This window comes from Rattus norvegicus, chromosome 7, assembly GCF_021556685.1.
Source record: "Rattus norvegicus strain SHRSP/BbbUtx chromosome 7, alternate assembly SHRSP_T2T, whole genome shotgun sequence".
Lineage (NCBI taxonomy): Eukaryota > Metazoa > Chordata > Mammalia > Rodentia > Muridae > Rattus > Rattus norvegicus.
In genome coordinates, this window is record NC_141540.1 from 116685570 (window position 1) to 116710792 (window position 25223).

General features: G+C 46.7%; 2 protein-coding genes across 8 annotated transcripts; one reads left to right on the forward strand and one right to left on the reverse strand.

The window, feature by feature from the left end:
• Ly6cl1 (Ly6-C antigen like 1) lies at positions 1 to 16316 on the reverse strand. 2 transcript variants are annotated; one of them, XM_087558779.1, is made up of 5 exons: positions 16015 to 16316; positions 5722 to 5825; positions 3426 to 3523; positions 2351 to 2467; positions 1 to 608 (listed from the first exon to the last, which is right to left on the reverse strand). In XM_087558779.1, exons 2-5 carry the CDS (start codon positions 5778 to 5780, stop codon positions 391 to 393), a joined length of 492 nt encoding a protein of 163 aa, XP_087414905.1. In that variant the 5' UTR covers positions 5781 to 5825; positions 16015 to 16316; the 3' UTR covers positions 1 to 390.
• LOC148004851 (lymphocyte antigen 6L-like) lies at positions 2556 to 25223 on the forward strand. Of its 6 annotated transcripts, none has more exons than XM_087559539.1 (5): positions 2556 to 2703; positions 18928 to 19014; positions 19306 to 19747; positions 19842 to 19958; positions 21314 to 25223. In XM_087559539.1, exons 3-5 carry the CDS (start codon positions 19516 to 19518, stop codon positions 21535 to 21537), a joined length of 573 nt encoding a protein of 190 aa, XP_087415665.1. In that variant the 5' UTR covers positions 2556 to 2703; positions 18928 to 19014; positions 19306 to 19515; the 3' UTR covers positions 21538 to 25223. The 6 variants fall into 6 exon arrangements, with proteins under 6 accessions (XP_087415665.1, XP_087415670.1, XP_087415669.1 ...); XM_087559544.1 differs by having other exon boundaries at positions 2659 to 2778; XM_087559543.1 differs by lacking the exon at positions 2556 to 2703 and adding an exon at positions 6423 to 6536.

The following is a 25223-nucleotide window of genomic DNA, read 5'->3' on the forward strand; positions in this document are numbered from 1 at the left end:
TGGGAGGACAGAGAGTTTATTGGACTCAAATAGGGGGACCTTGAGAGGCATGTGTGGGAACCCTGTAGGACCCCAGATTTTTATGTATGGATAGAGGTGGTGGCACAGTGCCTTGGGTTTATGCCTCTTCCCCATGCTGTCCACCTGCCTCAAGGGCCAAGAGCAGCAAACCACAACACAATGGCATTCCAGGAAGTACAGATCTGAAAGCCCTAGAGAGGGGAGTGGGGCACCTACCCAGCAGGAGCTATAGAGTTGAAAAAAGGTATTCCACACCCTACCCCCACCTCTGAGTTTCTATTACTCAGAATTTATCACTAGAGGGCTCCAGGAAGGAGTGATTACACATGAGGATAAAAGGACAAGGGTGGCGGGGCTTTGGAAGGGTCATCACAGCAAGGTCTGCAGGAGGACTGAGCCCAGGCTGAACAGAAGCACCCCTGCCATGGTCCAGGTGCTGCCTCCAGTAGGACCTGCTGCATTGCAAAAATCTGTATTGCAACAGGAAATCTTCGTGTAGACAACAGTACCCAGGATCTCAGTTCTTTGAGGAAACGTGGGGCAGCCGGGAAGGCATAGATTGCTCTTTGCTTTCCCTTTCACAGAGTCTGCAAGACATCAGGGAGTGAGTCGCTTTTTATGCAGGAACAATAGAGCACCCCAAAATCTGGGCCACAGGTCACCAGGCCTGGATGGCCCAGACTTGTCTCTAAGGCATGTTGAAGCCAGAAATGGTAGCTCAGACTTGTAATACCCGAACTTGGAAGATTGAGGCAGGAGAATTTTTATGAACTCAATTCAAAACTGGGTTACCTGGGGGCTTCTGGATTATCCTGGGCTAGAGTGAGACCCTGTCTCAAGTAACAAACAACCGAAACAAAGATAAAAACCATGGACTGGTATGGAGACTTGGTACATAAAGTGGTTGCTTGTTTGCACAATCATGAGACACCCTCCTCCCAGTTCTGGTCACTAGAGCCCATCAAAAGATGGGCAGGCAAGGTGGCCTACTTGTATCTCTGTGCTTAAAATACAAAGATGGGGATCACCCGAGATGAGCTCACTGGCTAGACAAGCTGAACATGAAAGATTTGAATTCAGTGTGAGACCCTGGCTCAGCAAATAAAATAGTTGTCACAGGAGATTCCCATCAACTTCTGGGTCTCTTACACTTGTACCTCCCCGGTGCCTGCACATCCACATGTGTGTGCACATGTGTCTTTACATGCAACGTGCTGTGGAAGCAGCTCAGTCAGTGAAGTGCTTGCCACATGGAAGCATTAAGGACCCAAGTTCAATTCCCAGCAACCATATAAATAGCTAGCCGAGCACGGGGTGCTGGTTATAATCTCCGTGCTGGGGAGAGGGAATCGGAGGGTCCTGGGAGCTCACCGCCACCTCCCTCCTCTCCTTTCCTAGGTCCCAGTGAAAGATCTTGTCTCCAAAAAAAGATGGCTGGGACTGGAGACATGGCTCAGCAGTTCAAAAGCACTGTTTACTCTTACAGAAGCCCAGGGGTTGGGCCCCAGACCACATATGGTAGTTAACAACCTTCTGCACCTCCAGTGACACAAAATTCAAAACTCGTATGTATTAAAGAAAAGTAGACCATGCTTAAGGAATGGTACTTAAGGATGTCCTCTGACCTTCACATACATTTCGTTACATTACATATATCCATACATGTGCACCCACATTTATAGACAAACACGTGCAAACACACACATGCACACACACCCCACAGAGACACAGCGCAGTGTACAATCACTCAGTGGCAGAGCAAAAAGGGCAACCAGCCTCTCAGACTCTTGCAGTTCCCTGGGAAGTTACATCTAGGAGACCTACTTCAGGAGACAGGCAGTGTGTGGTCAGGAACAGGAAACTGCATAACAGGATGGGGCTGTTCCTGCCTTGTCGATCTGGAGGATATGTCGGAAATTGGTGCGTTGAAGGATCTAAAATGCCCTAAGGTCTCCCTTCTATCATCAATCCTGTCATTCCTTTAGCCCTAGCTCCAGATTCCTTCACTATATACAAAGACTCACTAAATGCTTCCAGCTCTCCAGGTCTGACAGTGAGATCCTAGATATAACGGAAGGGCAGGAGCAGCACATGACTACCCTGGCAACAGAGGGGGGAGGGGATGATGAACACCATGCATGCCAACAGGTTTTAGGATCCACACCCCAGAGCTTCCTCGGACCCCAGCAGTCCTCACTTTGCAGGAGTCCCACTCCCACCCCAGGAGGTATCTACCTGGAAGGAGGGGAACCATGGTCCAGAACATGTACCCAGACTTTTTCTTCTAAGCCACCCCCACCCATATTTGTACAGGATACAGGAAACTTACCCTTTACAGCTTCTACCACCTGAGAAACACACACTCCATCAGAGTAGGGACAGGTAGCTGTTGAGCAGGTAGTATTAAGTGGGACAGCTATGCAATTGTAGCACGTTAGGCCCTGAGCTGAGAAAGAAGCCAATACATGAGGAAGGTTAGGGCATGCCCTTCCTAGCCCAGACCCGTCCTCTACAATGTGTTTACTTTTACACAGCTGCTGGCCACTAGGACAGAGCAAGGACACTACTGCCCAGTCACCTCCACCAAAAGCAAAAGTGAACCAAGCACAACAGTCATTCAAATATGCTCTGTGCGGCAGTCTCAGCGAAGCAACCCCACAGGAGAGACCTGGACCTCAAGAGGTATTAGAGAGACAGCCACCATAGTGGGAAGGCATAGAAACCAAACGTCTGCTGAAGCAGTGAATGGGTGTATAAGTAGGTACTGGGGGCTGCCAGATGGGGAGGGTTGTTCTGACCTGTCCCTCCCTAAAACTGCAGAGCTGGTCTCTGGGTCTTGGAACATGACTGAGCTCTGAACATCTCAGAGTCCAGCTCAAAGCTAAGGCTTCCTGCAATACAGACATAACTGGATGTATTGGTGTATTTGAGCTCAGAACCTCTTAAGTTAAGGAAATTCTAGTATTTGGGCCTCCTGTGGCATGGGCTGGGGCATAAGAAAAAGCCAAATGCCAAGAGTTAAGGATTCCAAACCCCTTGACTTGGCAACTTGGCCACAAAAGAAGCCTTTGCCAGTTTGTGTGTACACAAGTCAGTGTCCTGACTGGGAGGCAAAGGCAGCAGGGTAGAGTCACTCTGGTGGCCAGGGTTTGTGGCAGAGATTAGTGCTATCCAAGAGTCCCCCTGGCATGTGGTGATGGTTGCAAGGCAGACACTGGCAGTTTACAGACCCAGGAAGCACCCCAGCACAGGAGGCTTCACCCACCACACGCCAGTCCCCAATCCCCTGACCCCAGCACACCTCAGGCACTGGGCATACAGTGGAAATGCAGGTGTATCCACAACCCCAAGGCCCGTTTCCATCTCCAATATACCCTCCTGTCCTCTCTCATTTTCCACCTCACCTCTTTCTGCACACAGTAGGGCCAGGAAAAAGATGAGCACACAGGACTTCATAGCACAAGAACTGTTCATCCTCTGAGAAGGGGTGCAGAGAGAAAACCTTGGAAATTGGAGCCAGTTAATAGACTTCCAATCAAGTCCCAGGGCTCCCAGGCAGCTCAGGCATTCATCCCCAACCCCAAAACACACACACACACACACACACACACACACACACACACACACAAAGAGCTTTCCCCAAGGAATAGATGTCTGCCTACATCTCTTATCTCCCACCCACCCAGCTTTTCCTTCCTAACCCCAAACTGCCTCCCACACCCTATCCAGAGGGCTCTTCCCTGTGCTTGCCAACTATCAGCTCCCTCCTGACAACAGTCCTTACTTCCTCTCTGTGACCAGGTTGCAGGCACCGTGGAAAATTCTAGCAGATGAAGACTTATATAAGTACTTTACTTTCCCTCAGCTCCTCCCATCTGACATCTGGAATAAGGAGAGTTTAGGGACTTACATCCTCCAAGGTCTAATGTTTATTGCATAAGAGTTAACGGGGTTTGTTGGTTAGCTCAGGGAGTCAGATTCACAGTAGTTGGGGAGGGAAGACCACGCAGTTGCTGAGGGATCTTGGTGCTGGAAAACTCAGAGGGCAGAAGGGGAGGGGCCTTGGGTGACTTGTGCTTACCATTCAGAGAGCAAGGGAAGGAAGCAACATGCTCAGCTTTTTCCAGGTTTTTGTTTTTTATTTTGTTTGTTTGTTTTTGTGTTTTGGATTTTCTGAGACAGAGTTTCTCTGTGTGGCTTTGGCTATCCTACAACTTCCTCGGTGAGACCAGGCTGGCTCGAACCCATAGCTATCAAAGGTGTGCTGTAGCTGCTGCTGTTTCTGCCACCACCACCTGCCTTTTTCCTGTCTCTAAATAGGGGGTATGGGTTGCAGTGGCTCAGAGCCCACAGCCTTCCTTCCTCTACGCAGGTAAACTACTGACTAATAGTTGGAGTCTAGGTCTGGTGAGCAGGCCCCTAACAGCGTGTTGCATCCACAATGTGAGAGTCCTGGGCCAAGAACTAACTGGCAACTGGGGTGGAAGTTACTAAGCAGGGTCTGATGTGTTTGGGTGATATCTGGGGCTGTGGGTGCTATGAGCATCTGGAAGCTAGAGCCAGAGATGCTTTTCATGACACAAGTCAGTCTTATGCAGAGGATGAATGACCCCAGTGTCCCCTCTGCCCAAAAGCCTGTTGAAGCAGCCACATGCTCATTCTCCCGGCTCCAGTTTATATGTTCCCTGTCCCTACACCTATGAGGTCCTAGTCCAATGTGTTCCACAATGGACATGAGTTTCCCTGGCCTTTATGTCACTTCCAGGTGGCATAGTATTCTAACAATTAGAACCTTACTAATGAGCCACATATTGATGACATCTGTGACCCAGCCCTGGGATTTTGCCCACATCAAGCCAGAGTCTGAGTTTCCCAACTCCATGGAGCTTAGAGCTCAGTGAGTAGCCCCACTTACTCCTCTACAAGGCACTGACTGATACAGGTTACAGAAGGAAAGCTGGACACAAAAAGAGACCTGAGCTGGAAATCATCCTGAGAGGATGCCATAGCAAAGGACAGGCATGCTCAGAGGACAACTGTGTCCCAAAATGGTCCACAGAATCAGTGAAACTGAGTGCATCCACTTAAGTAGGCAAGGCTACCAAGGAAAGGTAGCCAGAGGCTCAGGGAACATTGGCAGATTCTCCCCATGGGAGACACACGGCTGAAACAAGAGTCTCATTCTGGCTGGTCCACATGTACATTCAACTCCAGTGTCAAAGACCAAAGGCAGGATTCTGAAGGAGCAGTGGGGAATTGGCCTTTTCGGTAATGATTACCAAACCTGAGGACTGCTTGAAAGCCTCGGTGCCATCACTCCAGACTTCATACAAGATGCGTGGCTCTGTTAAAATCCTGTTAGCTTCCATGGCCTGTACCCTAGCACCATTACAAAAATCCCTTCCTTGTTACCTAAAATCTATGATGCTATCAGACCGTGTTTGCCAACAATATTGCATAACCCAGCACACACCACCGTGGTAGGAGGAAGAGAACAGGGAGGAAAATTTCCTCTGTAATTCCCCTCACATGCTGTCCCAGGCATAGAAAAGAGTCTATGTAAAGGAAAAAGCAGCAGAGAAAAAGCCCCTGCAAACAAACCCGGAGCATCAGTGGCAGATACAAGTGACAAGACCTCCCAATTCTTAGCACTCAATGATATTATGGGTTTTTTAACAGATGATGGGTGAGGTCACTTACAGGAACACGCATAATATCCAAGCCATGAAGTGACGACCAGGTCTCATCTGCCAGTTCATCTTCTGTTTCCTCTACATTCTAGCATCTTCTGAGATCACTTGTGGCTGGAGGAGAGCAAGAGGGAGTAATGGCTGGAACCCCAATTGACAGTCCTCCCCTGTGAATATAGAGACTTCTCTCCGTTTTCACATACATGTCCTCGTTTTCCTCCTCCGACCCCATTTCAGGGGCTCCTGGGCAAAGTTATCCCTATTCCAGGATGGCTATGTGACCACATCACCACAGTGCTTCAGACTGCTTCTCTAAAAGTCTTAAACTAGGGTTTCTCATGAGTCCTCCACTTTCCACCCAGCACTACTCTTTGGGAAGTAAGCTTCCCTTAAGTGTGTACTCCTGCCCAAATTACTGACTCCCTAAATGAACTCTTAAGGAGAGGGCAACAGTGGGCTTGCGAATTGTTAGAGTTCGATGTACCAGATGTTACCAGGCTTGTGTGAGTGAAGCCAGGCCCTCTGCAGAGAGGGCTACATGCAAGACAAAACACACCCAGCCCTCTCTCCTGCCTTACAACTCAGTCAGCAGCCTGACTGCAGTCACACTGAACAGGTCAAATATTAGCCAAGCCTGTTCCTCTCCACAGAGAATGAAGGATCTCTGTTAAGTAGCCAAGGTCACATATGCCTCCCTCACCGCCTTCAGTCACACAGCAAAAGTTTCTCCTTAACTAAGTGTACTTCTTCCAAGTGCTGCTTGCCCTTCCCCCACCAGTGTGGTCTCAGAATGCAGAGGTGCTGGGAAGCAGCTGTTGCAGGGTAGTAAGTTTGGTGGGGATAAATGATTCAGAAGACTGTGTGAAAAGGACAGCTCCTTTTCTGAAACAGAGGGGCTGGATTATACAGTTTGAGTCAGGGGAAGGGGATAGAAGAGGAAGTGGGTGGTGAGGGCAGAGGCTTCTAAGTGTTTCTAAGCAGACAGTACTCTGGTTGAAAGACAGTACTCTGTTGGGAAAACAGATACCGGCCTGGTTTTATCATAACTTGGCTTTGGTCTCAATGGAGTTGAGTAGGTCCAAGCCTGCTGTAGGGAGAGAGGAGCCCCAATCCTGCAGTGCTTTGTGACGGCTGTCCAGTGGTATGGTCAGGGTTAACATTCCTTCTAGGCTCTGCCCACAGTTACCTGGCAACAGCCAGGTGAGCCTGACTCACTACAAAGGGGCTGCTATCATATCATCTGCAAATAGTGATATTTTGAATTCTTCTTTTGTAATCTGTATCCCTTTGATCTCCTTTTGTTGTCTAATTGCTCTGCTAGAAGTTCAAGAACTATATTGAATAAGTAGGGGGAGAATGGACAGCCTTGTCTAGTCCCTGATTTTAGTGGGATTGCTTCAAGTTTCTCTCCATTTAGTTTAATGTTTAGTTAATTTAATTCAGTTAATGGTTTGCTGTATGCTTTTACTATGTTTAGGTATGAGCTTTGAATTCCTATTCTTTCCAGGACTTTTATCATGAAGGGGTGTTAAATTTTGTCAAATGCTTTCTCAGCATCTATTGAAATGATCATGTGGTTTTGTTCTTTCAGTTTGTTTATATACTGGATTACATTGATGGTTTTCCGTATATTAAACCATCCCTGCATGCCTGGGATGAAGCCTACTTGATCATGGTGGATGATTGTTTTGATGTGCTCTTGGATTTGGTTTGCCAGAATTTTATTGAGTATTTTTGCGTCGATATTCATAAGGGAAATTGGTCTGAAGTTCTCTTTCTCTGTTTGGTCTTTGTGTGCTTTAGGTATAAGAGCAATTGTGGCTTCATAGAAGGAAGTTGGCAGTGCTCCATCTGTTTCAATTTTGTGGAATAGTTTGGATAGTATTGGTATGAGGCCTTCTATGAGGGTCTGAGACCTTTAATGACTGCTTCTATTTCTTTAGGAGTTATGGGGTTGTTTAAATGGTTTATCTGTTCCTGATTTAACTTGGGTACCTGGTATCTGTCTAGGAAATTGTCCATTTCCTGCAGATTTTCAAGTTTTGTTGAATATAGGCTTTTGCAGTAGGATCTGATGATTTTTTGAATTACTTCTGATTCTGTAGTTATGTCTCCCTTTCATTTCTGGTTTTGTTAATTTGGACACACTCTCTGTGTCCTCTCATTAGTCTGGCTAAGGGTTAATCTATCTTGTTGATTTCCTCAAAGAACCAACTTTAGTTCTATTGATTCTTTGTATGGTCTTTTTTGTTTCTACTTGGTTGATTTCAGCTCTGAGTTTGATTATTTCCTGCCTTCTACTCCTCCTGGGTGTATTTGCTTCTTTTTGTTCTAGAGCTTTTAGGTGTGCTGTCAAGCTGCTGATATATGCTCTCTCCTGTTTCTTTCTACAGGCACTCAGAGCTATGAGTTTTCCTCTTAGCACAGCCTTCATTGTGTCCCATAAGTTTGGGTATGTTGTACCTTCATTTTCATTAAATTCTAAGAAGTCGTTAATTTCTTTCTTTATTTCTTCCTTGACCAAGTTATCATTGAGGAGAGCATAGTTCAACTTCCATGTATATGTGGGCGTTCTTCCCTTATTTTTATTGAAGACCAGCTTTACCCTGTGGTGGTCTGATAGGACGCATGGGATTATTTCTATCTTTCTGTATCTGTTGAGGCCTGTTTTATGACCAATTATATGGTCAATTTTGGAGAAATTACCATGAGGTGGTGAGAAGATGGTATATCCATTTGTTTTAGGATAGAATGTTCTACAAATACCTGTTAAGTCCATTTGGTTCATGACTTCTCTTAGTCTGTCTAAGTTTCTGTTTAATTTCTATTTCCATGTTCTGTCCATTGATGACAGTGGGGTGCTGAAATCTTCTACTATTATTGTGTGAGGTGCAATGTGTGCTTTGAGCTTTAGTAAGGTTTCTTTTATGTATGTAGATACCCTTGTATTTGGAGCATAGATATTTAGGATTGAGAGTTCATCTTGATGGATCTTTCCTTTGATGAATGTGAAGTGTCCTTCCTTATCTTTTTTGATGACTTTTAGTTGAAAATCAATTTTATTCAATATTAGAATGGCTACTCCAGCTTGCTTCTTCAGACCATTTGCTTGGAAAGTTGTTTTGCAGCCTTTCACTCTGAGGTAGTGTCTGTCTTTGTCTCTGAGGTGTGTTTCCTGTAGGCAGCAGAATGCAGGGTCCTCATGGTGTATCCAGTTTGTTAATCTATATCTTTTTATTGGGGAGTTGAGACCATTGGTGTTGAGAGATATTAAGGAATAGTGATTATTGCTTCCTGTTATATTCATATTTGGATGTGAGATTATGTTTGTGTGCTTTTCTTCTCTTTGTTTTCTTGCCAAGATGATTAGTTTCTTGCTTTTTCTAGGGTATAGCTTGCCTCCTTATGTTGGGCTTTACCATTTATTATCTTTTGTAGGGCTGGATTTGTAGAAAGATATTGTGTAAATTTGGTTTTGTCATGGAATATCTTGGTTTCTCCATCTATGTTAATTGACAGTTTTGCTGGATAAAACCTGGGCTGGCTTTCTGTTCTCTTAGGGACTGTATGACTTCTGTCTAGGGTCTTCTGGCTTTCATAGTCTCTGGTGAGAAGTCTGGTGTGATTCTGATAGGTCTGCCTTTATATGTTACTTGACCTTTTTCCCTTACTGCTTTTAATATTCTTTCTTTGTTTTGTGCATTTGGTGTTTTGACTATTATGTGATGGGAGGAGTCTCTTTTCTGGTCCAATCTATTTGGAGTTCTGTAGGCTTCTTGTATGTTTATGGGCATCTCTTTCTTTGGTTAGGGAAGTTTTCTTCTATGATTTTGTTGAAGATATTTACTGGTCCTTTGAGCTGGGAGTCTTCACTCTCTTCTATGCCTATTATCCTTAGGTTTGATCTTCTCATTGAATCCTGGATTTCTTGCATGTTCTGGACCAGTAGTTTTTTCAGTTTTACATTATCTTTGTCCGTTGTGTAGATGATTTCTATGGAATCTTCTGCTCCTGAGATTCTCTCTGCTATCTCTTGGTATTCTGTTGGTGATGCTTGTATCTATTGCTTTTTGTCTCTTCCTTTGGTTTTCTATATCCAGGGTTGTTTCCCTTTGTGCTTTCTTTATTGCTTCTATTTCCATTTTTAATTCCTTCACCTGTTTGATTGTGTTTTCCTGGAATTCTTTCAGGGATTTTTGTGATTCCTCTCTATAGACTTCTGCTTGTTTATTTATGTTTTCCTCCATTTCTCTAAGGGAGTTCTTTATGTCTTTCTTGAAGTCCTCCAGCATCATGATAAATGTGATTTTAAATCTAGATCTTGCTTATCTGGTGTCTTTGAATAGTCAGTGTTTGCTTTGGTGTGAGAATTGGGCTCCGATGATGCCATGTAGTCTTGGTTTCTGTTGCTTGGGTTCCTGTGCTTGCCTCTCACCATCAAGTTGTCTCTGGTGTTACCTTGTTCTGCTATTTCTGACAGTGGCTAGACCATCCTATAGGCCTGTGTGTCTGGAGTTCTGTAGACCTGTTTTCCTTCAGCCAGTTATGGGAACAGAGTGTTCTGCTTTCGGGCATGTAGTCTTTCCTGTCTACTGGTCTTCAGCTGCTCCTGTGGGCCTGTGTCCTGAGTCCACCAGGCAGGTCGCTTGGAGCAGAAAAGTTGGTCTTTCGTGTGGTCCCACAGCTCAAGTTGATCGTGGGGGGCTGCTTTTGAGCTCTCCGTGAGAGGGGCAACCAGGAGGGTCTGTGCTGCCTTTTCCCGGGGCCCCTCATGCACTGGGGTGCCAGATGGTGTTAGGTGTTTTCCTCTGGAGTCAGAAATGTGGGCAGAGTGTAGTCTCTTCTGGCTTCCCAGGCATGTCTGCCCCTCTGAAGGTTTAGCTCTCCCCCCATGGGATTTTGGTGCAGAGAACTGTTAACCGGGTCCCTTCAGGTCCAGGCAGTGTCTGGACCACAGGGGACCTGCCGCTTGAGTGCTGGGGCGAGGGTTTATAGTAAGCAGCAGGCAGGGAGTACGTGTGCAAGCATCTAATTGGGATGCTACTGTGGCCTTTAACATAAAATGGTTGGTGCTGGGAGTCATTTTAGAAACTTAATTTCTGTTCTCTTCTGCATTGGTGGTTGTTAGGCAAGGGGGTGGGCTTGTAACCTGCAGGTGCAGGTCTCTTGTGGTAATGACCTGGAAATGCTGGTCATGTTGGGGATTAGCCAAGAGACTGGAGCTAGGCTTGAGGTTTGCTGGGTGACAACTTGGAAACTAATGCTAGGTGACATCATGTTAGTTTACCTGTATTTAAACTTAGGTCAGGTTTTCTAAAATGCAGATTGAACTTTAAATATTTGGCCTCACAACAGCATGTGAGGGGTCAACCACTCTTCAAAAGGGGTACAGGTTACACCAGTAAGGTTACAGTTTAAATTTGTTAGCTAAGCATATTGACCTTTGAATCTATTGGTTACCAAGCATACGATATGCATTGGAACTCTATCTGGGACCAGAGAGGGTCAGGTGACTATCAGTACATTCTGCAGTTTTTCAGGATGTCTTGCTCCTCCTGAGAACTGAGGGTGGAGAATGGAACTTGGCCTAGCCTTGACTCAAGGTGGGAAGCTGGTACTTGGCCTAATCTTGTCCTGAGGCTGTACTTGTAAGGCTGGTGAAAGCCCCTATGGTCCTTCACAGGAACCCCATAACCTACCTACTTTCTACCAGGCCAAGCCTCCTAATAGTTCTTACACTCTAGAAAGAACTAGGGTCCTTCACAGTTAGACTTTTCTCTTAAGTCAAATGTTAGGCACATCTGGTTGGGTTCTGTCCTGTCTTTTACAAGGCCTAGGCAGAGGGGAGCAGAAGCCAGAGCAATGGACAGTTTAAGTTGTTGGAATTAAAGTGCATAGATTCTTTCTCATTATTTTTCCCTGTATTCTTGAAGGCTGGACTTGAGAGATGAACCCAGGATTTCTGGCAGACATTTTGGTACCGATTGGATTGGCCAGATCACGGTGTGATGGGGAAAAGAGATTTAACTATCGCTTGACGTTTAGGTTAACACAATAATGGGCAGATGATGTGCAGATAACTTCCTTACCAAGAAGAAAAAAGCTCATGAGAAACAGTGGTCTAAATAACATCATAGGTAGATTTAAGTCTAATGTACGGGGAGTGTGATCTCTTGAATTGTTTAAAAAAAAAGATATCTTACTTTTTAAAAAATAATTATGTTCTCACCATTTGTAAGAGCACTCAGAGCCTCGTGTGTTTTTAAATTTTTTTAAATTAAGTTATGGCATCATTTTCTTCTTCCTTTCCTCCTGTGTAACCCACTTGGTCTCTCTCAAAATTTTAAAGACCCTTTTTATCTAATTGATGTTAATGCACACACAAACAGGCATGTACACACATGTTCCTAACTACATGATTACCACTTGCTCATACTGTATAATGTTAGCTGGTTTCAGAGCTGAGTACTTGAAATTGGGTTAGGAGCTCTTCCCTGTGTAAGACTTTACTCTCAGAATTCCTTTTCATTGCCCGCAGTTCTTTGCCTAAGTCTGGGTGGGACCTGTAAGGTTTCACCATTCCAGGAGGGCATATCTGTCTATTAGTGTCATCTGTGTTCAAGTCTCATTTAGCCAGCCATGTTGTTGATGTTTCATAGGTCTAAGAACGCTTCCTGCTTGTCCATGCTCCCAAATTCTGACTCTGGTTTCCTGCTTTCACAAAGAAGACATTCCTCACTGCTATGAGAAAGGCTAAGTGGCTGTCTGTGGTGTCCATTGGCATACCAATAGATCAAGGCAGGAGCTGGCCTCTGGGCTCACTCAGTACCTGTGGCTCTTCTCAGCTCTTCTGGGTTCACCAGTCCCAAGGAATGAGACCAGGAAAATCACTGGAGAGATGGGGGTGGGCCACAAACACAGTCTGTATAATCAGAGAGAGAGACAGAGACACAGAGAGAGGGAGAGAGATGGGGTTGGGGGGGGAAAGAGAGAGAGAGAGAACACACCGGAAGTACATAGGAAAGAGCTTCTGGAAGACGGGAAGCCCAGCCTCTGGGCTGGAAAATTCAGAGCAGAAAGTGGGGTATGCCAGCCACACCTTGCCACAGGTAGGGACTGAGGGATGCTGGAAAAGAGGGAGGCCAGGTCTGCTTTGATAGGTTAAATAGGAACCTTAGCGGCTTGTCCTGGGTCTGAAACCCGACAGTGGACAGTGACCTTTCCCCCCGCCTGTTGAGAATGCATCAAGCAAGGCTCAAAGTGGAAACATTGAGATAAAAAGCACTGAGGTCTAGGAGGAAAGGTTATATTAGGTTTACACTTCCACATGGCTGTTAGTCAACAAAAGGAAGTCAGGACAGGAACCCACTCAGGGCAGGAATCTGGAGGCAGGAGCTGATGCAGATGACAGGGAGGAGTGCTGCTTACTGGCTTTCTCCCCTCCTACACCCAGGGCTTGTTCAGCCTGTTTTCTTATACAGCCCAGGGCCATCAACACAGGGATGGCCCCACCCACAAATGGCTGAGTTCTCCCCCATCAATCACCAACTAAGAAAATGCCTTACAGTTGGAATGTATGGGGGTATTTTTCTCAATTGGCCCTCTAATATTATTTGTACCGGTTATCATAACTGGGCCCTGCATCCTCCAAAGTGTTACCACCTGTCAGGTGAACAATGCTAGAATCGCTCCTCTTAGCTCCAAAATGGCTGCCCCGAGACGACCATTCACATATGCAACAGGCAAGTGTGTTTTTAATTTCAAGAAAGCCAGAAGTCTGCCTGCAGGCTGTTGGCCACTTATTAAAATGGCAAGTCCAGACAAAGGGCGCCAAGTCTTGTACAGAAAACTAGAGAAATTTTAGCGTGGGCTGGATAAGCTAAAACTTCATTAGCGGGCGCCAGGGAAGTTACAGGGGTCGGTTTCTGATCGGCTGCTATGTTAGTTTTTCTCTATTTGGTGAGGCCTTCAGGAAATTCCAGGAACCAACTCAGTCAGCAAATGCTCACAATGGTTTTCAGCCATTTTTGCTGGTTTCACTGGGAAACCGAAACTTTATTTCCAAGGGAACTTTATTTTTTCAGGGAACCTCTCAACCCACACTCAACAACATTATTAGAGATAGTCAAGGATTTGACAGGGATGAATATGTCCAGGAGGAAATGAAGAGCCCTCCTGATGAAATTTTGCAGGCAGGAGAACTTTATGCTGCATTGTTAAAAAGAAGTCTGGCTCTGTTTCCCAGAGCCTGATCTGCCCCATCCCATGGCCCTGACCTGCTTTGGTCATCTTTCCTAACCTCCATGAATCACATGAAGACCTCACTCTTTCCTTGTTTGTTTCGGGTTTTTTCGTTTTGTTTTGTTTTTCTATTGTAGATTTGTCCTTACTGCTACACTGTCTCCTGTAAACTTACTTTGCCAAGACTCTGTAGTTTACTCCTAACCATCCCAGCACTCAGGAGGCACAGACAGGCAGATCTCTGAGAGTTCGAGGACAACCAGGTTTATAGAGTGACTTCCAAGACAGCCAGAGCTACACAAAGAAGCCAGGTCTCAGAAAAAAAGGTGGAGGCAGTCACTACTGAGCTGGCATATGTACCCAATAAAAAGGAAACTTGTTTCAAATTTCGCTCCAAATTGCCATAGTGGTCTTCTCACCACAGTACCTAACAGTGTAGCCAGTCTGAGGTTCAGCAGTCATGGGTAAGCATCTTTGCCGGGGCCTTTTATATGAATAATGGGTTGGTGCTTCATGCTGGTTTGTGTCCAAACATAAGCACTACATTCTTACCTTCACAACCCCTTGGCTATTATCATATACCTTTTTTTTCTTATTATTTATGTGAGTTAGAGCTTGACAAAAGTCAGTCCATTTTGATTCTGAAAGCACTTGCTCTGTATCCCTATCCATCAGTGTGATGGGGCAAGACAGTCCTGAGGGCCCTCCATCTTGTACTCTTGCTAAGGACATTTCCAGCTTTGACTAGAATCTGATCTCTGTGAGGGAGAATCCATTGAAAACCACCTGTCTGTATTCTAGGATGTCCTAGCTAACTTAGCTTTTATTAAAACTGCCTGTCTGTGTGAAACAAGCCCCCACTGCCTACCTCCCGCCCCACACTGGCCAACCAATCATCTTAGCTTCTGTTAAAATGGCCTGCTTTAGGGGTTGGGGATTTAGCTCAGTGGTAGAGTGCTTGCCTAGGAAGCGCAAGGCCCTGGGTTCGGTGCCCAGCTCCGAAAAAAAGAACAAAAAAAAAAAAAAAAAAAAAAAAAAAAAAAAAAGGCCTGCTTTAAACTGTGGACTTCCTCAGAGCTTCTTGTGCCCAAGATGCCAGGATGTGGTTTCAGCCTTTGAAGTCTCTATTCTAGACACTGGGGGCCACAACTAGGGAACCACCACTTGGGTGTAGTCCCAGATGTCTGGAATAAAGACTTGCAATTGGCTTTTCACTCGGTGTGAATGTGTGAGTGGCCATCTCTGGCGATCTCCCAGTAATATCTGTTACGGTGGCCTAGAAGACTTCGGAAGCTTTGGACCTGTGACATAAAAATTTAGCTCTCACCTCAAAGGGGATCGAAAGTAGTTCATTCTGAAGCCAAATATGAATGAGGGTGGTCTGGGGGAAAGCCTGGGTTATTTCTCTGATAGTAAAATGAGCCAATTCAAGTCAGATTTTTTTAAAAAGTATATATATGTATATAATATTATTATATATTGACCCCAACGACCAAGGCCAGAGATATCACTGGGAGGAAAGAAAGTCAGAGAGAGAGAGAGAGAGAGAGGAGAGAGGAGAGAAGGAAGGGGAGGAGAGACCAAAATGTCTGGGTTCTATAGGGAACAGCCTTTGGGGAAGGGCAACCAGCCTCTGGGTTGGAAAGTTCAGGGTTGAGGGCAGGGTAGGCCAGGTAAGGACTGAGGGATGCTGGGAGAACTTAGAGGCCAGGTCTGCTTTGGTATGTAAAAATATGCACCTCAGTTCCTTGTACCCTGGGTCTGAAAACAAACAACCCCAAGTTCCATGGATCAATACGATGAAGTTTTTATATTAAGGACAAAAGAAACGCCCTAAATCGAGGTACTTCTCAACACGAGTTAAAACATCAGGTGAAGAGGTTACAGTGAATTCAGGACGCCTCTGCTATAGACTCCAGGTGGTGTCTGATGACTCCTGGTTGGAGGAAGCTGGGGTTTTATTAATGCATTCCTAAAGCTTCTGTTAGTCACAGGATGTTAGATTAGAGGAGCAGTGGCCATGGAATGACTGTTTAGGGTGGTAAAGATAAACAGCACTAACCTTGAGCCTGAAGCACTCTCACCTCTGCAGTCTCAGAAGTTCTGTTCTGTTACCAGCTTTGTAGATGATTCAGTGCAAGGTGCAGATCCTTTATTGAAACTTCCCTTCCAAGTTCTCACCCCCACTTCCTGGTACACATCTGGTTTGCCACCACTTAAGGCCTAGTAGAAAGAATATAATACCTGTGGCCTTGGTAAGAGATAGGACATTCTGGGTTGCTCCAAAGATTAGAACATTTTGTATCAGTGTCCTCCCTTCCGCCCTTGAAGAGAGTTACTCAGTTAATCACCTGGCCAAGAGACAGCCTTCATTCACTTAGACCTGTTAATCACCTGTCCAAGAGTCCACTGTTTCCCCCCAACCCAACCCCCCCCCCCACCGAGGGAAGGCTGACTCACCTAGAGTCATGCTACAATGGGATATGGTTCTGTTATAAAAAGGAACAGAGTACTGAATGGTGGGAACTGGGGGTGCGCCCTAGAATACGTGAAAGAACCCAGGCACAGAAGGTGTGCACTGCTTGGCTCTGTTTACACAAAATATTCAGAGCAGATGAATGTATAAAGGTGGAGAGAAGATTGTCAGGGGTTGGGGGAGGGGGTGAAGAGTGGAGTGGCATTTCCTGTGGAGCAATGGAAAGGTGGGGTTACAGTCAGCACAGACACAGGAGGCTTTTTACCTGGGCACCGGAATTATGAACATATGTCCTGTTTGTACAGTAAGTGCCATTTCTTAAGAGCCATTTCTGCAGGCCAGGCTGGGCTCAGACTCATGCTCTTCCTGCTTGCATGACCCCAGTGCTGGGATTTCACGTTGTTGCACAACTACTACCTTAAGCTTAAGGTTTTTTCTCATGTCCGGGGACTCTGTTACTTCTTGTAGTCTGGTTTAAGACACCATCACCAAATCTAGGTTGAAGGAGTCTTCCTGTTTGGTAACGACGACGGTAGTTTTGTTACTGAACGCAGTGGGTTTGTCCCAAAGAAACGGCTCAGGAAAGACAGGAAGAGAGGAAATGAGAGTCCCAACGCTCATCTTTCTAAACAAAGCAGGAGAGTAAGGGAGACTTTGCAGGCTGAGCTCCTATGTCAGGGCAGAAAAGGGCCCAGACTCAACCCCATGCATCTACAGAGAGGAGCTCCCTTAGAGGCAGAATTTAGCATGGCAGTCAGCAAGCTTAGGGTCTGGTGAGGAAGATAGGAGATTTGGGCTGGGTCTATGTGGCTTTCTTTGAAGGGCAATATCTGAAACAAACAAGCAACCTGAGGGAGGTGCAGCTTTCCTCCTTAAAAGCCAAAGAACTTGTTATTGAGTTACAGCTAAGCTCTTTGGGTGAAACTGTGGATGTACTTGGGTTTATTTTATTTTATTTCATTGGTATGATGTGTGAGGGAAGCATCACTCGATTCTGAATTTACCCAGCTACCCCAGCCCCAGCTGTGCAAACACTGTTCTCACCACAGACAGACAAGCCACGACCCTTACAAATCACCTGAGCATGTACATGAGTATGAGCTTCGGGACTCTGCTCGCTCCCGTGCGGCTGTTTGTATTGTACTAGTTTTTGTTTTGTATTTTTGTTTCCCTTGAGACAGGACCTCAAGTAAATCAGGAACTTGCTAAGAACTTGAGGGTGCTCTTGAACTTCTGACCCTCCTGCCCCTGCCTTCGGAGTCCTGGGATTACAGTCTGGTCCCACAAAATCCTGTGAATTTTGTGAATTTTAGTAGGAGCTGACCCTTGCCTTATTCCTTCCCTCCCTCTCTTCCCTGTCCTCCCTTCCTCCCTTCCTTCTCCTCTGTCTCTCTACCCTCCACCTCCACCCTCCACCCTCCACCCTCCACCCTCCACCCTCCACCCTCCACCCTCCACCCTCCACCTGACAATCTAAGTTGGAGCCCTAGGATTCACACAAGAGAAGGAGAATTCCTGTAAGTTGCCTTCTGACTTCCACACATGCACCTCTTACACACACGTGTGCACATAAACATACAATTAATAAATAATAAATTATCAATTAATTAATAAATGAAATAAAAAACCCTCCTATTTTTAAGTCTAGAGTACCTTCCATTTATTCAGGCCCACTTCATTTTTTTTCATGGCTTTTAATGATCCTCTTGTGCCACTCTGTTTAAACTTATTCTGAGGTGTCCACTTCTTCTTTAGGTTACTTGTAAAAAGAAGTGTTCCCTTCACTTGGACTTGCTCTTCATCAGTAATCTATAAATACCACACTGCCTTTGTGTGTTGACCTCATGTCCAGACTTTTGGCTGATTTTCCCCCCTTAGCTCTTCCTACTTTTTCCAGAACCTTACTGATGGTTCTGATTTTTCCAGGTAAACCCTTTAATAGAGGCTGTGGAGAGCAGGGCATGGAGAACACACACATGATCCCAGCATGGAAGGATCTCAAGTTCAAGGCCAGACTGGGTATAAGAGGGTTGGAGGCAAGAGCCAGGGAGCCTTGGGGGCAGAGTTAGTTCCTCTCGTTGACCAGCAGGTGGCGTTTCACCCCATGCGTTCAGTTGGTTGTCTCTGTACACCTCCATGCCCTGATCTCTTCTTATAGGACATCATTCCAGTTGGGTAAGATCTGCTCTAATGGTCCCACTTTGTCTTAGGTGAACTTCATTAATAGCCCTGTGGCAATACGGCCGAGACATTAGGGACCCTAGGGACTCAGGGCTTCAGCACATGAGGCTGCAAAATTTGAAGATTGAAAAGCTGCTTTGAATTTTCTTCCATTGCTTGTTCATGTTTGTGATGGTTTGTATGTGTGCAGTCCAGGGAGTGGCACTATTAGGAGTTTTGTCCTTGACTGAGGAGGTGTGTCACTGTGGGTGTGGGCTTTAAGACCCTCATCCTAGCTGCCTGGAAGTCAGTCTTCTCCTGTCTGCCTTTGGAAAACAGGTGGAACTTTAAACTCCTGGAGCCCCACGTCTGCCTGAATGCTACAACCCTCCTGCCTTGATGATAATGGACTGAACCTCTGAACCTGTAAGCCAGCCCAAAAAAATCTTGTCCTTCTAAGAGTTGCCTTGGTCATGGTGTTTGTTCACAGCAGTAAAACCCTAAGACATTGTTTCTGCTGTGTGGCCCAGAATGACCTTAAACTTATGTTTAGCTGTCTCAGCCTCCCGAGTGCTGGAATCACAGGCATACCCCACCTGGTTCAGCTATGTCATTTGAAGTAAGGCTTCACGTTGGATAATATAACATATTGGTTTTTACTTTACAATGTAAGTAAACAGAACTGGCTGGATTCTGACAGTGTTTCCTTTCACCCAGAGATGGAGCCTTTATTGATCCACTTTGGTGGGGAAAGGCAAGACGCTTGTTTTCTTTGTGAATAAAGAATCGGATAGTGAAGGAAAGGCAGTGTGGATGTTGGAAGGTGAGTAAGATGGGTACCAGGCAGACTAAGTAAGAAGATTCAGCTGAACACTGCAGCCTGGACCACCAGGGGGAGCCTCGGCCATGTGTAGTCCTGAATGAGTTATGGGGCAGGAAGCCTTTGAGGAGGGAATGCAGATTCCAGCAAGTGCTGCAGCTCCTCCCTCAGAAACCACAGTCTGGGCGCACTGGGCTGTTGCTGGGCACGGCCCCTGGCTGTGTGGGATCCAGGCACAATTGCCACTCCCAGGAGTCATGACCGGCCCGCTCCTGGTGCTCTGGGCATCTCTGGTGTCTGTGGAGCTCACCCGAGGCTTGATGGCCACTGTAGTGCCAGGTAAGGGCTGGACAGGGGTGGAGGAGGATGGGGAAGGGTGGGAGGGGCTTCTGGCCTGTGCTCCCCACCCACTGTCCCACGTTGTTGTCCACAGCACGAAATCTGAGCTGCTTCCAGTGCTTCAAGGTTCGCAGGGCCAGCCAGTGTCATCCCATGGAGTGCCAGCCTAGCGAAAAAGTCTGCGTGAGCAATGAGGTTCTTCTTTACACGAGTGAGTCTTTTCTCCGGCCTGGACATCTTCAGGCCGGTTGGCAAGGGAGGGTCCTGGTTCCACAACCGCATCCTCTAGGTGCTGGACAATTCGGGAAGGTGTTGTTTGAATGTGGCTGCTCTTTTTCTCGTCCAATTTCCGTGTCAATTCATATGTCACTGCCTCTAGAGCTCTCTCCTCAGGACAAAAGGTCTGATGATGTGACATAGAATTCCCAAATGATACAGGCAGGGAGGGATGGGTGTGGCAAGGCCACCCCCACATGTAGGGCATAACTCGGACTTGTAGAGGCAGTGGGACCTGAGGTAATATCAGCCTGAGGATACTGGGAAAAAAGCCAACACTTTACTTGTCCCTTCTCCGTGGAAAGGAAAAAATATGAAAATGAGCACACCCATGGTGGAGGTAGTCACTTGGACCTGGATCTAGTTCCCTGGGGCCCTGCAGATGCCTCAGAGTTACCTCCTCTCTGAGGTAAAAGTCCTGAGCCTTGTTACAGAGTAATTTTTAAACTTGAGGCATCTCCTGTTTCCTCAAGCTTATTGCTGAGAATAAAGGCTCGAGCTGGCCTAGGACAAACCCCTGGAAGGTGCAGTAGAGTTTGAGCCCCAGCAGGGCTGCCTGACAGGCTGTCCTTCGCAGTAATATCCACAGGTACTTCAGGCTGCCTCTTAAGTGTTTCCTCCTTTTGTAGTTATGTTATGTCAGGTTAAAGCCACCATTTCCCAAGTGGAATTCTCCCAAGGAGAGCAGCTGGTTCTCACCAGTGGCAGTCCTGCCCTAGGGTCTCTTTTTCTTATTACCGAGAAGGGATTTGTTGTAGTTGAAGATTTGGAAACTTTCTGTAAGTTTTCTTAGCCTTTCACCTTTGTCCCTCCCCCCACCAACCCCAGATCAAAGATTTTAGTCAGTCGATCTTGAGCTGGGGAGTAACAACTGGTAGCCCTGTGCAGGGGTTGGGCTCTCAGGACTCCTTTGGGGCTAAGTGTTCTGGAAGATTCTGACACACTCACTAGGGGAGGACTGTTCTGGGCTTCTAAGGAGGCCACAAGCTCTGCTAGAACATCTTTAGCCATCCCAAGTTCTAGACCACCAAGTAATGTACTCTTTGGTAACCAGGTCTTTTCTGTTTTTGCCTACTCCACCTCCTGGGTCAGCAGGGGCTGTGCAGAGACCCCTCAGCTCTTTGCCAGGTTAGTGGTGACTCTGAGGAGCAGAGCTTCAGATACTCTGTGGGTCTGGGCTGTGAAAGGGCAGCAGCAGGGCCAGATCCAGCCATCCACACTGCATGCCCCCCTCCCATCCGCTCTAGCTTCAGGGTTCGAGGATCACACGCTGTCTCTGTTCTTCTGCAGGTACAAAGAGCAGGACTCAGATCAGCAAGCGCTGTGCCATCACTTGTCCCAACTCCAACGATCTCTTTGAGTGGTCAGTGAAAAATATTCAGGCCAGGATCACCAGACGATGCTGTTCGTGGGATCACTGCAACAGAGCACCTGACAGCTGGGAGGGGTTCAGAGCCTTACCAGGGAGGCTCCTGCTGCCAATGGGTCTGGGCCTCTTCTGCATCCTGTTGTGAGAAACATTGTCCTGGGATACCCTTCCCTGACACACACAGCCTCAAACCCCACCTTCATCCATTCCAGGACTTACAAGGCAAAGCACAGTCCCTGAGCTAGAAGGGAGGACACCATACCCTTTGCTTAGGACCCAGGAGCCTGCTCCTACCTAACATCCTGGCCCACAAAGAATAAAACCCTTCTGCTCCTCATGGAGATGGACAAGGAATTTTTCCAAAGCAGGCCACAGGCTTCTTCAAGAAAGCCCTGGACCTTTAGCACACGGTCAAGCACTATGAGAGGCAGATGGACCTGAAGAAGCCAGAGGTGCAGGACACTCTGACACTGCTCTTCCTGTGTCCCCTGTTCATGCACGGGAACTGGGACATCTCACTCCTCAGAGACAGTAAACTGCTGCTTCCCCACAGCCTGGCTCCTGATCCTTCAATGCCTCACTGCCCCAGGGACCCAGCTTTCAGTACAGCCTTCTATGGCTAGAGCAGCCAGGATCTGCAAGGAACCATCCAGACAGTTACACTCAACACAGAGCTGTCCCTGAAGCCTGAGGTCCAGCATAGGGAAAGAGGGTGAGCTTGCAATCCAAACTCAGATGTGGAGTCCTGGGAGGGCTGACTCACCACTGTATAAGGAAGGGGTGGGGACAGAATCTGGAGTGCCACAACACAGGAGAGAATGCCAAGGTGGTCTAAAAACACATCTGGTTGTGGCTTCACTGCAGAAAGTGAAGCCTGGTGGACATGACTAGTACCTGGCCTTGGAAGGGTTCCTGGGTAAGGGCAAAGGTAAGAAGCACAGAGAGCGGTGAGGAGACTGATTAAGGCTGGTCAGGCCGAGTGGGCTCTACTGGCCATGAAGTGCCTGCCCAAGAAAACAGGGAGGTTGCTGGGAGGCCCGTGGTATGGGACAGATGTATTATTCTATCCCTGCTGTGACCACATGGCTAGTCAGCAACAACTTAAGGAAAAAGTATTTGGCCCATGGTTTGCCCCATCATGATAGGGAAGGCACTATGGAGCCCAGCCCCCTGCAGTGAGAGTGCAGGCTGTTGACTTTAGAATGGACTAGAAAGCTGAGAGGGGGAGTTGGGACCAGGGTCCAGGTGAAAACTTCAAGCCCGCACCCCCAACCTCCTGAAAGTTCCACAGCCTCCCAAAACACTCCTACCAGCTGGTGGAAAAGGTTTAAAACCTGACCCTGTAGGGGACATTTCTGATTCAGTCCCAGCCTTTGGGTGTGTGTGGGTTCTTAGTCCCAGATCCTTACATCTGCCCACTCTGGTCCACACATACCTGCCTGCTTCCCTGACCCTGCTCTCCAGGTTCATGTACTACACTCTCAGCTGAGGTGGCTGGGGGTGGGGAGTACATTATAACCTCCACCCAGGACCCTGCAGTTTCTTCCTAACCAGTGATTGATATATCCCATAGCCCTTCAGTGGTCCGGCGTCTGTGTTCCCAGGGTCCCCGACTAAAGCAAGACCTTCTCTGCAGTTCTGGGTTTTCACACAGAGTTTAGTCCCACTCACTCCCCACACTGACCACAGTAGTGCCAAATCCACTGCTTAGTGACCCAGGGGAGGGGTCATGGATGCTGGGAGTCTCTGGGTACCAGGCCTCGGATATCCTCCTTGGTTTATGCTAAGGAAGCAGGTACTAAGAGGACCATCTTGCCATGATAGCATGGGCTGGGTACCTCCTTGGAGCCAAATTGTCTTGAAAAATATTACATACAAGTGTCACCAGGGTCCGTTGCAGGCGAAGCGGGTATTTGAGATCAACAAGGCCTTTCTCAGCCTAGATGTGCTTGATCGAGGTTCTAAGGTGCCCAGCCAATCAATAGTCATCAATATTCAAACTGAGACAGATGCCTTGGAGTTCTTGGTCTCATACATCTATGTCTCACATAAGTGGGCGAAGAGAGAATGCAAAATTTACCAAGAAAAGAGCAAGTAAGACTCCCAGCATGGAGAGGAGCCAGGGAAGACACTGTGAGTAGCCTTGTGGAGAGGCTCTTTTCAAAATAAGAATTGTAGATAGAAGTAGGCAAAGATTAGGGTAGTTTTAGTGAAATGGATTAATTCTCCAGACACAGCCTAGGCCAAGACAATGCCTCCCCAGTGCAGCCAGGAGAGAATCTCGCACCATTTGCCCAACTTAGAATAATCGCACGGCAAACCCTCCTCCGGTCCATAGCTGACTCGCTTCTTTATCTACTCACTTCGATGCACGAGCTTGTCACAATAATCTTGACAGGTGCTGCCAGTCACAGCACTGCAGGTAATGCTGGTCCCCGTCTTTGGCTTTTGTTTTCTCCTCCCTGGTAAATTATTCTCTCTATGTGCCATGATCAGATTGTAGTTTTACCATAGAACTTTTCCCTGTAGTGCCTATGGACAGCTGACTGCAATATCACTGGTGAGTTGACCCCTAGGGGAGCTCATCCACCCAACCTCCGTATCACTTACTCTACACCCTTTGGAGTTGTGCCTAAGATCCTCTTCTGGACAGAGCGAGCAGCTACTTGGTGGTAGTAAAATTGGATTTGTAGTCATGTGCCACATGTTAGACAAGAGGTTAAACTAAAGGTCAAACAACCATGACCATACAAATGGCAGAGGAAGCCATACGCAAAGCATATATACACTACGTATAGACACATATAGACACATAGGCACACACATCCACACATACACACACACACACACACACACACACACATGCCTACACACACACACACACACACACACACACACACACACACACACACGCTTTAGGTATACATGGGAAATCGTAAAGCTTACCAAGGTAGTAGGACATAAAATAATGTCTAGATGTAAGCAAATTATGTAAAGATACCACTGCCATTAAAGGAAAAAAGGGAAAAAAGGGTCCAACATCAGTTCGGAAGTGACAGCTGACTTGAACACAGACAGAAGAAACAGGGAAGACATGAGCAGCTTAACACCTGAAATCCTGATGAGTGTGTAGCAGGTCTGGGGGAGGTAGTGGAGAAATAGCATGGGCAGAAAGAAACATTAGAGGAAATGACAGCTGGGGGTGCGGGTGGATGTGGGGGTAGCTCAGTGGTGGAATGGCTCACCCAGCCTGTGAGACTCTGAGGTGGATCCCTGACCCAAGGAAGAAAGACAGGCAAGAACGTAGGAAATTTTTCTCATCTCAGAGAAAGGCATAAGTAAATGCTTGAGAGGTCCAGAATCCATGAACTCTAAACAGATTAAATCCACATGTGTTAACAAAACACATACATGATGTACCACATATCATAGTCACAAGCTACAGGTTTTAATGGAGAGAAGTTGAGACATAAGGGAAGGTCACGGCCATGCTAGCCCTGGACAGAGCGGTGGTGGGAGTATGGGATGGCATTCAGAGGGCAGGCACAGAGACGAGACCTCACGTTCCTAAAGGGTGGAGGTCATCGAAAAAGTCAAGTCTGAGGTCCTGCTCTGAATTTAAGAGGCATGGGTAGGACAAGCTAGTGAGGTGAAGCCTAGAGGAGGTGTGGGGAGCAGGTGTCAAAGAATGGGGAGAAGCCGAGAAGGTTCTGGAAACAAGGATTGGGGTTGTGTTAGGTTTTAATTTTGTGAGTTTGATAATTTCTCTGTAGTTATGTGAAATGTCAGTGTTTGGGAAATGAACATAAAGAGTACAGAATAATTCTTACA